At 37.4% G+C, this 12,588-nt stretch overlaps 1 protein-coding gene across 2 annotated transcripts in view; it reads right to left on the reverse strand.

The window, feature by feature from the left end:
• LOC113414250 (astacin-like metalloendopeptidase) overlaps window positions 1–12,588 on the reverse strand; it is a 32,812-nt gene that overhangs the window by 15,101 nt on the left and 5,123 nt on the right. For both annotated transcript variants that reach the window (XM_026671027.2, XM_087951282.1), the window contains exon 3: window positions 1,083–1,223. In XM_026671027.2, coding sequence (XP_026526812.1) covers window positions 1,083–1,223 — 141 coding nt within the window. The remainder of the gene's footprint in view (window positions 1–1,082; window positions 1,224–12,588) is intronic.

Genomic DNA, 12,588 nt, shown 5'->3' on the forward strand with positions numbered 1-12,588 from the left:
AAGAATGTGGGTGATGGTGATGTTTTTGAGTTAATATCTCCATCACCAAGTGAATAAGACTGTGGGGTAGATCTAGAAAGGCCCATAAGACTTAGTTCTTTTTAAAACTACCCTGAAGGAATTCAGTCTGGAGAGGAGTTTCATTTGCATAAGCCATGTGAACAATTTAATAACTGTGTTAAGTTTATGTACATTCTATTTGTCATTTAGATGTTTGGAAAATAAATCCTAGCCTGGCCCAGTATTTTGTCACCGCTTCAAGCATTCGATAAAGATTGAAATCCCTTACATATAAATATTTGCCAAGCAGTTGTTTAAGCATTTCAAACCATGAGATCCTATCAAAATGAGCCTTCTGATTAAGGATCTACAATTTTTTAAAGCCAAAACAATACTTAGCCATGGTATGAATGGTATGCCAGGGGCCACACTGCAAAAACAATTCAGTGTGCCAGGCAAGGGAAGGGATCAGGCATGCTGAATTTCCTTTAATTGAATTAATTTAATTTAGTAGCATTCAAATGATTATTTCCCATGTGTTTAATCACTGTATCCTTCAGTTGCAATGAAATGATAAATTAACAACCCTGGTAGGGGCTCTGAAGATTGCAGGCATTTTATAGGGAACAACAATCATACTTGCTTCCTACAAATGCATACAAAGTGGAAGAGTTTTTCAGAGAATCCTTTGAGAAGGACCTGCTGTAGGCATCAATAATTATTCAGCCCTCAAAAGCTGTTGCCTTGTGGTATTAAGAGTACTGAGCTAGATAGACCATTGGTCTGACTCTGTATAAAGGTGGTTTCTTATGTGATTATATTTTATTATTGATTCCAGATCAAATGCTATCATTCAGAATCCCTTGCAATTTTAGCCATATCATCAAAGCCCATTTGGAGATAAAAGAATTCCAGTAGTCTTTGCTATCACCCGAACCTAACTTGGACAGTATATAATATACTTTAGTATCATAGCTACACCTCAATAAATCATTAACAGTTTCTATTTGTTGCACTCTATTGTAAATGGTTCTTTAATTCTTTTGTGTGAAAGGATGCTCATTGGAGAGATTTAGACGTACAAAACTCAGGAGAGATATTAACTGGGATCTTGACCAGGCCATTTTCTGATCTTGGCCAGTAACAATTTCCACTACAGCTCATGGCACTTCTCTGTGTTCTTCTTTTATAAACAATATCATCTTGGTGAAAGTCAGTTTCCCCTGCAAAGAAAAATGAGACAAACAACTGAAAAAATGTTATCAGCTTCTGAGCAATTATATTATTAGCCCCTGGAGGTTGGCAGAATCAAGAAACAAGCATGGCAGAGATTCCAAAGATATTCTTTTTTTATAGTCAGGTAGAATAGCATAGCTTTTAGAGTTAGATACTACTTCACAGTACCTTATAGCCCACTCTAAGCAATTTAGAATCAGCATATTGCCCACAACAACCTGGGTCCTGAGTTTACCGACCTCAGAAGAATGGCCGGCTGAGTCAACCTTGAGCCTGGTGAGATTGCAGGCAGCTGGCAGTCTGCAGAAGTAGCCTAACTTCTACTTCCACTTCTACTTCCACTGCGCCACCACCACTCTTGTGAAATAATGAAATCTTGAAAGCTTGGCCAAGTTTTTGTCTGCCCCATTGTTATGCTACAAAAAGATCAAGGAGTTATTTTGATTTTTTTTCTCATGCATTCCTCTTTCTCAGCACCAAATAACCTTTTCTAGAAGTCCCCCCCCCCTTAATGCCTGTCTTACCCCCTATTCACAAAGTAAACCCTATAGTATTTTATACCACTTCACCAATCAGAATCCCTGCCCTTTCCCATCTATGAAAAAGGGAATTTATCAATCACAATGAATACATAATAATATCTCCTTCCTGATTAACTGATGGGCTTCCAGCTTGCCAAAGTCAGCAGGTAAATCCAGAAGAGAAGAGTAGATAGAGCTGGTACCCACTCCCTCCTGTTGTATAGCACCTGCAACTGGAGGAGCCAATGCGGCAGGAAACAAAGACAGGAAACAAAGACTCTCCTTTGGCTTGAAGATCATCAATGGGTGATTTTGAAGGCAGCTTGTGGGAACAGAACTTGTGTAAGGATTTCAGAGGGAACTGGCAAACAATTTGAGCCCCTTTAACCCCTTTCCACAACTTCTCTAATTCAGAGTAACCCTTCCAGTACATACAATATTCTAAGAATTCCTTTCTGTGTTTACAATCTAGATATTCCAGTTTGTATTTCTCTCGAAGAGCTGTGGTGGCTCAGACTTTAGAATGCAGAATTGCAGACTAATTCTGCCGACTGCCAGAAGTTCAATTCTTACCAGCTTAAGGTTGACTTGAGGTCAATAAAACAAGAACTCAGATTGTTGGGGCCAATATGCTGACTCTGTAAACTTTTTAGAGAGGGCTGTAAAGCATTGTGAAGCAGTAGATAAGTCTAAATGCTACTGCTAAGTGCTATTGCTCTTCCTCTTCTGCCAGAAACATTGGAGGTCAGGTGGAGAAACTGGTACAAAATGCAAGGGACAGGGAAACTCCCCATGAACAAGGAAAGGAATCTTGAATGAAAACTATAGACACTATAAACACAAGGCCACTGAGCTAAATTGATATATAACAAGGATATAATAAATTTTGTGTCTGGTTTCTTAGGTAAGAAGAATGTAAAAAAAAAAAAACTTAGAGGGAAGTATTCCAAATCCCCCATCACAATCTTGATACACTCTTGTGTTCGACATTTTGTTACATTTGTTTATACACCCTTGGTCAAATCTAGCTTTTCCTTTAGGAAGAGTTGAGCAGCCTGTCTCTCTGGGGGGAAAAACTGCTCAAGGAACAATGGAGGCAGGAACTCTGGACATCAATATGTGGAGATTGTAGCCATACATTGCTTGAAATGCAGGCATGATGAGAGAGGAGTGCAGCAAGTTCTTATAGGAAAATTCTGCACGAGGCAATACTGTAATTCAATCTAATTTTCCAGTTGGTAACATAGCAATGCAAATACTAATCAAGTACTTATTTTCTCTGATTGTTCAATAAATTCAGGGTGATGAAAGGATGATAAATGAATACAAATGTCCAGGAAGTAGAAAAGAGCCTTCTAAAACCTGGGTGTAAATTGAGTGCTGATGTCTGAGGTCACACAATTGACTCGGCTTCTATATCTAAAAGCATGCCCTAGCAAAAGTTATTCATCCTCTTGAGTTAGTAGTAATTCCTTGCAGAGATTAAAATAAGACACCTTGGTCAACAAATATACCACCAAAATAGTGGCTCTATAGTCTCTTCCCCAAACCCCAAAAACTTTAACCTTAGACTGTCTACTATTGACCTCACCCCTTTCCTAAGAGGTCTGTAGGGCGTGCATAAAGCGCACCAACGTGCCTACCGTCCCTGTCCTATTGTTTCTCTTATTCTTTTATTTTTCTTATATGTACCCATTTCATGTATTCACAACTATGTATACACTTATACTTATTATCTTGTAAACAATTGGCAAATCAAATAAAATAAAAATAAAAATACCTTCGTACAGCTGGAAGATTAATAATAACACCCTGGCAGATTAGAATCCATAGTCCAAGCAGGGATGGGAGCAGTTGGACTAATTTGGTGAATTTAGTCATGACAGTCTTAGCCCTGTGACAGATGGACAGGATGAAATATAGTCCTTGACACCAGCCCTCACTCTTAGCCCTGGTGTATGGCTCTTGTTCTTGTTGCAAGCAAATCTAATCAACAAATCTATTGTCTCCCCATTCTTAGCTTTTATGGGTGTCCCTTTTAGGCAGTTGTGATGCTAGTTGTATTACTCTGTTTTAAGAATGTGGTATTACCAAGAAATATGTTCAGGCTTGCATGACAGTGCATCTAATGTAACATAGATAATATAAAAATTAACATAGGAGAAAAATTGTGCCCATCTGAACTAATGTAGAGTGATGCTATGCATCAGTTGCAGGTGTTCCAAAGTAATGTGGGTTTTTTGTGTACTCACTTGTAGAGGGAAAATTGTTCCATAGTTGAAATGCTGCTTTTATGGCTAGTGCCTATTGAAAATATCCTAGTTTCTTTCATCTAGGAAAGAAGTTTGGTACAAAACCTGCAAGGCAAGAGATCCTTCCCTTTTACGGATGCTCTGAAGGTTTCAGAGACCTGTGAAAGCAGAGTCCAAGGCAGAGGTGGTATTCAGCAGATTCTGATTGGTTCTGGAGAACTGATAGCAGAAATTTTGAGTAGTTTGGAGAAGCAGCAAATACCACCTCTGACTGGAGATTTCACAGTATCCTTCCCATACCATGCCCACCAAGCCACGCCCACAGAACTGTAGTAAAAAAAATTGAATCCCACCACTGGTCCAAGGGTAAGTGAGATTCTGAGTAGCAGCTAGAATGAAAACTAAGTCCAAATCCTGGGAGTGGCTTGCTTTTGATTGGACCATTTAAATTGTTGTGTTGTTTTCAGAAGCTGAGTGAATTTATTTATTTATTTATTTATTTATTTATTTGATTTGCCAATTGTTTACAAGATAATAAGTATAAGTGTATACATAGTTGTGAATACATGAAATGGGTACATATAAGAAAAATAAAGAAGAATAAGAGAAACAATAGGACAGGGACGGTAGGCACGTTGGTGCGCTTATGCACGCCCCTACAGACCTCTTAGGAAAGGGGTGAGGTCAATAGTAGACAGTCTAAGGTTAAAGTTTTTGGGGTTTGGGAAGAAACTACAGAGTCGGGTAGAGTATTCCAGACATTGACCACTCTATTGCTGAAGTCGTATTTCCTGCAATCAAGTTTGGTGCGGTTAACTTTGAGTTTGTATCTATTGTGTGCTCTTGTGTTGTTATGGTTGAAGCTGAAGTATTCATTGACAGGTAGGACATTGCAATGTATGATTTTATATACCATGCTTAAATCAGACCGAAGACGGCGTAATTCAAGGTTTTCTAGTTCTAGAATTTCAAGTCTGGTGGCATAAGGTATTCTACAACGAGTAGAGGAGTGGAGAACTCTTCTTGTGAAATATTTCTGGACTTTCTCAATTGTGCTAATATCAGATACGTAATGTGGGTTCCAGACTGATGAACTGTATTCGAGTATTGGTCTAGCAAATGTTTTGTATGCTCTGGTTAGTAGTGTGATATTACCAGAGAAAAAGCTACGTAGGATTAGGTTAACAACTCTTAATGCCTTTTTGGCTATGTAGTTGCAGTGGGCTCTAGCACTTAGATCATTAGAGGTGAGTATTCCAAGGTCCTTTACAGAGCTTGGGTCATCAACAAGATCTTGACTATTCAGCTTGTATTTTATTTTCTGATTTTTTTTGCCAATATGTAAGACAGAGCATTTATTTGTTGAGATTTGAAGTTGCCATTTGTTTGACCATTCTGATACATAGTCAAGATCTTTTTGTAGGGTAGCAGTATTGTCTGTGGTATTGAACAGCTTTACATCATCAGCGAAAAGAACGCAATTGCTCTTAATATGATCACAGAGGTCATTTATGTAGAGTATGAAGAGAGTTGGTCCTAGAACACTGCCTTGGGGGACACCACTATTGACAGGTACAGAATTTGATAGGACGCTCCCAATTTTGACCATTTGTTGTCTGTTTGCCAGGAATGCTTCTATCCAGTTATTCAGTTGTCCAGAGATACCATAGGATTTATTTTTAGGAGTAGTTTGTCGTGTACCACTGAATCAAAGGATTTACAGAAGTCTATGTAGATTGCGTCTATTGCTTTGCCCTGGTCGAGTTGTGTCGTCCATATGTTTTTGCAGTGTAAGAGTTGCAGATTACAGGATAGTTTTTTCTGAAACCAAATTGTTTATTGGAGAGTAGGTTGTTTGTCTCTAAGTGGAGGATGATGGATTGGTTAATAATTGATTCCATGACTTTACAGGTGACGCAGCATAAGGAGATTGGTCTGTAATTTTCAACTAGGCTTGGGTCTCCCTTTTTATTTTTTTTATTTTTTTATTTTTTTTTCTTTTTAATTTTTATTGATTTTTAAAACAAACATGAACAAACACAACATAAAAACATCAAGCCATCTTCCATATATATGCATACAGTGTGCCGGTTGGTTTACAAATTGTTTTTTTTTTTTTTTTTAAAACAAGTTTTATTAATTTTTAAAACACACAAATTATCATTATTCATTACATGTTTAAACCTTTTTCCCTTGTAAATTTAACAAGTCAGATAAATTATGATTCTGTTTTAAACCATTTCCATATAATATACCAAAACCTCTTATTCAATTTCTCTTTACTTCTCTTTACTCTTATTCAATATCATTATTATTATTTCATCTGTTTCTTTCTGACTTAGTTACCATTATTCTCATTCTATATTTCTACAAGTTTTTACCAATTCTCCCCCAAAAAAACATATACACACAACACACAAAACATAAAAAAATTATCTTTTTGGAAAGTAACTTGGACCCAGGTGTCTCTCTCTTCATGGACTTCAATTATATTCATGCTCATCTTACATATCATTACTTATTTTATTTACCATTCTAAGCCTTCTATATTAACTTCTCCACATATTTCACACTTCTTAATTCTACCTTAATTAATCATCTTAGTTTAAATCATTATATTTGTATCTTTTGTCCATTTTTATCATCCCTTTGTCTCATCCCTTATGAAAAAAAAGAAAATCAGTTTCTCCTGAAATCATTAATCAGAGTATGATGCCTTTCTATCTCCCCCTAAGTTAATCAAATTAATCTTTAAAATAATATCTAATACCCAATCAGATTTTGCTTGGTACATTCTATCTAACTAATACATCCAACACAATTAAGTGCATAATTAGAGAATAAATCCAAATATTAAAAAGAAATACTATAATAAAAATTTTATAATAACATCAATACCATAATTTTATTAAACTCTTTAATTAAAACAATATTCTAAACCTCTCCTATTATTAAGTTTTAAAACCAATCATTTTTAAACATTTTAACATTTTAATCTCTTATCAACTCTTAAACCATTGCAATACTACCATCTCATCTTATGTACCTTGCAAAATCTTTTTTTTTTTTTTAATTATACTTTATCCATTATCCATAAAAATTCCTTTTTTCCATTTAATTTCAAAACGTTGTAGCTTTTCTCCACCTTTTCCCTTTCTTTCTTTTCCCAACAAACCTTTCTACCCCCTTCTTCTAGCCTCTGCCTTACCGGCTTCCCTTCTCTGTCGTATTTCTTTTCCCCTTTGTTTACAATCATCATATTGGTTTTGCACTTTATTTTTCCCTTTCTTAAATGTTTTTTAGATCTTAAGTCCTTAAATCCTTTAGTTTTCTTCTTTTCTCTTCTTTTCTTTTCTTTCTCTCTTCCTTTTTCTGGATCAAATTCTGAGATTCATTAAAGATGGCTCCTTCCTTTCTTTCTTGTTCCTCTGCTGTCTTCATCTGTTGTAATTTTTGTTGATAATTAGTAAGCGCCATTTCTAAGAAAAGGAAAGCTTCTTCCACACCATTTCTTAGTTCCTCAACAGAAGAGCCATTATAAATCTTTTCTTTTCTTTTCTCCTTCTTTCTTCTTACAACAACCAGAATATTCAAAAGAAAATAAAAAGATAAAACAGTCCTAAAGTTATCAATCAGTCCAAACCAAGGCAGAGTTCTCACTTTCTCCTTCTGGGGTGATATCAATCAAAGAGAAAGAAAGTCCAAATCTGTTTAAAGTCTTGTTACAATATATTCTAGTCTTCAAATCCTTAAGGCATCTGCTCCAACAAATCTTAGCATACAAATATTTTCTTTTTAATCCTCTCTCTTCCCACTCATCGCTTAAAACCAATTTCCACCTAAAAAAATAGGTTTCTTAATATCCAGTTATTTATTCCGTAGGAAAAGAGGGAAAGCTATCCTTTCAGCACCTTCAAGCAGACGCTTTTTTCCTCTTCTGGCAGGTATTATTCAGAAAGTCATACTTTTCAGGAATTTTATTAAATATGTCTTAGAGTCCTAGGAGCCAAGAAAAACTTTCTCCTCTCAATCACTTTCTCCACTTCCTCCTGCGCATTCTTACCCGGCTGCCAGCTTCTTTGTGGCGGCCATTACGGTCGCCGCTGCACTGCGTCCTGGGAAAAGGGGGTTCTGCCGGCCAGGGAGGGGGTCTGCAGCACCCCAAACCCTTCTCCGGATCCCCTACCTTCAGCTGCCCCTGCAGGGTCAGCCTAGCTCCATACCGGCTGGGTCGGAGCCCCAAAAACTAGCTAGCGGCAGGGATCGCGCAGCCGCAAATCCCTGCCGCGCGAAGCCGACAAACCGGAAGTATACGGCTTGGGTCTCCCTTTTGAAGATGGGGATGACTGTGGCTTGTGACCATAGGTTAGGCAAGGAGCTGGTCCTGAAAGATTTTTCAAAGATTATGCTTAGAGGTTTGGCTATGGCAGTGGATAGCTTTCTTAAGAAGTAGGCACATATTCCATCCGGTCCAATAGATAGAGATGGTTTTAGATTGCGTAGTGCTTTTTCAACATTGTCTTCTGTAAAATCGATATGTATTAGATCATTGTTGTTATCTGTGGTACGGCTAGGAAATACTGGGCATGATCCGTTGCTGTTTACAAATACTGAGCGAAGAATGTGTTAAAGAGGTTGGCTTTAATGGTGTCGTTGTTGCAGTCTTTACCATCAGGTCCTATCAAGGGTGGGATGGACCTTGAGTCTTTTAGTTTGTTGTTTACAAAATTGTAAAAAGCACGGGTGGAATTGGTGCTTAGAAGGTTTTCCTCTTGTTTAATGTGATAATTGGTGCATTCGGTCTTTATCTGGTGGCATAAATTTTTGTATCGGCTTTTGAAATTGGCAACGTGACCAGATTTGTTTTTCCGCCAGAGTGATCTCTTTTTGGATTGAAGTTTCCTTATTGTTATGGGTAATCTGCTTTTTTATTTTGTTTTGGGAGTTGTTGTTGGTACATATAGTTTGATGACTCTTTTGACTTCAAGTAAAAATATATTGTAATGGTCTTCAACAGTATTGCATCCAGTGAATAGAGATTGCCAATCAAGGGATGAGAGATCGTTGTCTATAAGATCATAGTTGCCTTTTTGAAGTTACAATTGGGGATTACATCATTGTGGTGATTTTTGTGTGGGCGTATGTTGAGACAAAAGTCAATCATATTGTGGTCACTGCTGGAAAAGGGTTCTTTAGTTTGTATTCCGTAAATTAAATTCAAACTGTTGCAGAAGATGAGATCGAGGCAGTTGTTTAGTCTAGTGTTGTTGGACTAGTTGTTCCAGTCCCAGATTTGTAATAGCATTGTAGAAGGTTGTGTGTATGATTTCAGTTGTACATTCATTTAGGGTCCAGTCAATATGAGGTAGATTGAAATCACCAAGAAAGATAAAAGGGTATGGGCAGGATGCAGCCCATGTTAGTAATGTATTTAGCTTGTTTACATGTTCGATGTCATAATCAGGTGCTCTGTAACATAGTAAGAATCGAATTGTGATATTTAAGGATAGTTCACAGATGATGGTCTCAGGAAGAGCAAGCTCCTGGGTAACTTGGATATTTTTAGATGTAAGGACTTTTTATAGAAGATAGCAACACCACCTCCTCTACGAATTTCACGATCTGATCGGTAAACATGATAGTCCCTTACTGTGGTAATGGAGTCAGGGAGAGATGCATTGAGCCATGTTTCACAGACAAATATAATGTCGAATTTAGCCATATTTAGTAGGAGGAAAAATTCAGGTATTTTATTCACGAGGCTTCTTGCATTGAGTAGTTTGCATTTAAGGCCAGTAGTAGTTGGAATTGAGGTAGTTAGGGCGTGCATGCCTAGTCTTGGGTGATGGTGGATCGGTTGAGGTAGGGTTGTGGTTGAGGGTTAAAGCTGAGTTGCGGGTTGTGTGGCTTACTTTTGATACAGTCAGCATGGTAGTCAATGTACAGGTCCTTCTCTCCATTGTCTAGACGTTTTTGAGTTCAGTGCGGAGTACACGGGAGCGGGCACGTTGCTGTATGGTTAGGTCAGGGCGACAACGGAGGTTCTTACGGTTGGTGTTGGTTTTGGCGAGTGAATTTATAGTGTAAATGAATGTACGTTTGCTTGATTCATTTTTGCAGATGACCCTGCACAAGCGTGGGGCCACAGAGCCGTCTCTGTTTTTGAGCTCTCGGCCAATGCGGGAAATGTCAAGTATTTCATCAGCGGAGATGGTTGATGCTTGATAATCACTGATGATGTTTCGGACAGTTGTGATGTCATCATTGTCATTGATGTCCTCTAGACCAAATAAGATGGCGTTTGGACGTTTCGTTCACGCTCAACGGCTTCTCTGATGAGGATTGGGATATCAATATTTGTCTGGGTTGTGTTTATTTGTGGATTGGGTTTTGGATTGGGTTGTGGTTGTTGGGTAGAGATGTGGTTTGTAGCTATTGGATGTTCAGGTTTTTGCGTTGTGTCTTTTTTTCAAGGTTGGATATTCTTTCTTTTATGGCGTCCAGGTATGCTACTATGGTGTTAAGGGATGTTTCAATGGTTTCGATGGTATCAACTCTTTCAGACAGATCCAGTTTGGGTCTGCATGATTTGCAGAGATATGGAAACTCATTGGATGATTCTAGGTATTGAATCATTTGCTCAGGTAATCCCAAGCAGTCATGATGAGCGTATTTTTACACAGAGAACATTTGATGGAGTTTTCATTATCCTTTAGATTTTTGTAGCATTTAAGGCATGTGCAGGAGTCTTGTGGTTCATTGGTGGGGATTATCTTCTCTTTAGGTTGTGGTTTGACATTGGATTTTCTTTTTGGCATGGTAGGTTTGTTAAGATAGTACATTGATTGAATTAATTAAAGGAACAATTTTGGGTAATCTATATAGCCAATATCACATCAAACAATCAATTGCAGTAATCTCTAGTCAGATAATATTCCTGAGCAACAATCAGCCTAATCAATTAATTACTCTAATCACTAATCAATTAATTTATTTTCAATTAATTAATCAATTAATTAATCAATCAGCCTAATCAATTAATTACTCTAAACACTAATCAATTAATTACACTAATCATTAATCACACTGTTCATTTAAATTCACTAAATCATTGATTTTACTATTCAATTAAATTACATGAATCTTGATCTTTTCAACTAGTCAGTAATCACACTATTTGCACTAAACACTCTAGTCACACTAATCAATTAGGACAATAAATCAATTGAACCATTAATAAAATATTTTATAGAAATTGATTATCTAACCGTTGATATAGGTGATGAGGTAGAAAGTTGTAAGTTTTGAGGTAATGAGTTAATCAGTGTTTGATTAAAGTAATGAGGTAGTATTAAGAGTCTGCAAGGAAAGGGTTAATGCTGTTGTTGACTGAGAGGAATTTGTTGCTCTTTGTAATAGTAGATTGCTATTACTCTGTAGTTGTAACACGATGCTCAAAGGGTTTTGAAATAGTGTAAAACTTTCTTAAAGCTCTTCAAGTTGAGTAGTAGAAAAAAAAATACAGTCACGTGGCTTGGGTTAACTTATCCGATCTGTCCTTTACTTCCAACTAAATCTGGTAGTAACTCCGGATCATTAATCGCAGCTATTTTCCTCCTTAGAGTTCCACTTTCCAAGGAAAATTCCACTGCAGAAATTGGAGTGATTTTCCACCAGGATTAAGCACGCTGTTGCAAGATCGCTCCTTTCCTTTTACTTCAGCCACAGCTTTGATCTAGCCACACCAAGTCTCTTCTTAGTTCGGATGGAGGGGCCCTCTTCGGTACGAGCCTCAGGGCTTTTTCCTCCCTCCTTGTTTATTTCTTTTTTCTGCCAGCTAACAGATGTGAAAACTGCATGGGGGATATTAAAAGAAATGCATTGTCTGGCGTGGAAAACAACTTCTATCAGCTGTGTGAGGGATTCAAATGAAGGTAGGTTATTTGCTCTCTGTAGGCAGGCTCCGAGTGAAGGAGAGGGCTTTGTTTCTCTGGGGAAGGAGAGCAGGGCTATATTTGGGCTCCACCGGCTTCAGAATCTAGCGTTTTTGGGCTTGTTTTTTGGGCTCAGGTTTACTCACAGTTATTGATGTAACAGCATCTTTAAAAGTGGTTTCTGGTGCGGGTGATGGCTTTATAGGGAGGTAATGCTTCAGGAGCGAGGTCTTCACCTTCCTAGTTGGGCGTCGCCATCTTGATAAATTTACATCTTGATAAATTTATAAATTTATAAATTGAATGGTTTGGGGCATCCTGCAAAATTAAATCATTGAATCATTGATAAAAATAGACAAAGCCCCCAGACACTGGAGATTTTTCACATTTCTAGATTATTTTTATGGGTGAATTGATTGCACTTAGCCTAATCCATGTTCTGTAGAGATCCAGTAACCCAAATAACCCAACTGGTGAAGATCAAATGCACATTTATGCATGTAGCAGACAGCTTATGTTGACAAAAGTGTTCTACAACATTGTTGATATGACTCTGATATAAGGGCAGATCTTTCCTAAAGATCAGTGTGTCATGTAAACCATTACATATTCACCTAAAATATCATAAAATAGTTCATCAATTAA

Source organism: Notechis scutatus, chromosome 1 (assembly GCF_049901735.1).
Source record: "Notechis scutatus isolate UNSWTSFEM ecotype Mainland chromosome 1, rNotScu1.2, whole genome shotgun sequence".
Classification (NCBI taxonomy): Eukaryota; Metazoa; Chordata; class Lepidosauria; order Squamata; family Elapidae; genus Notechis; species Notechis scutatus.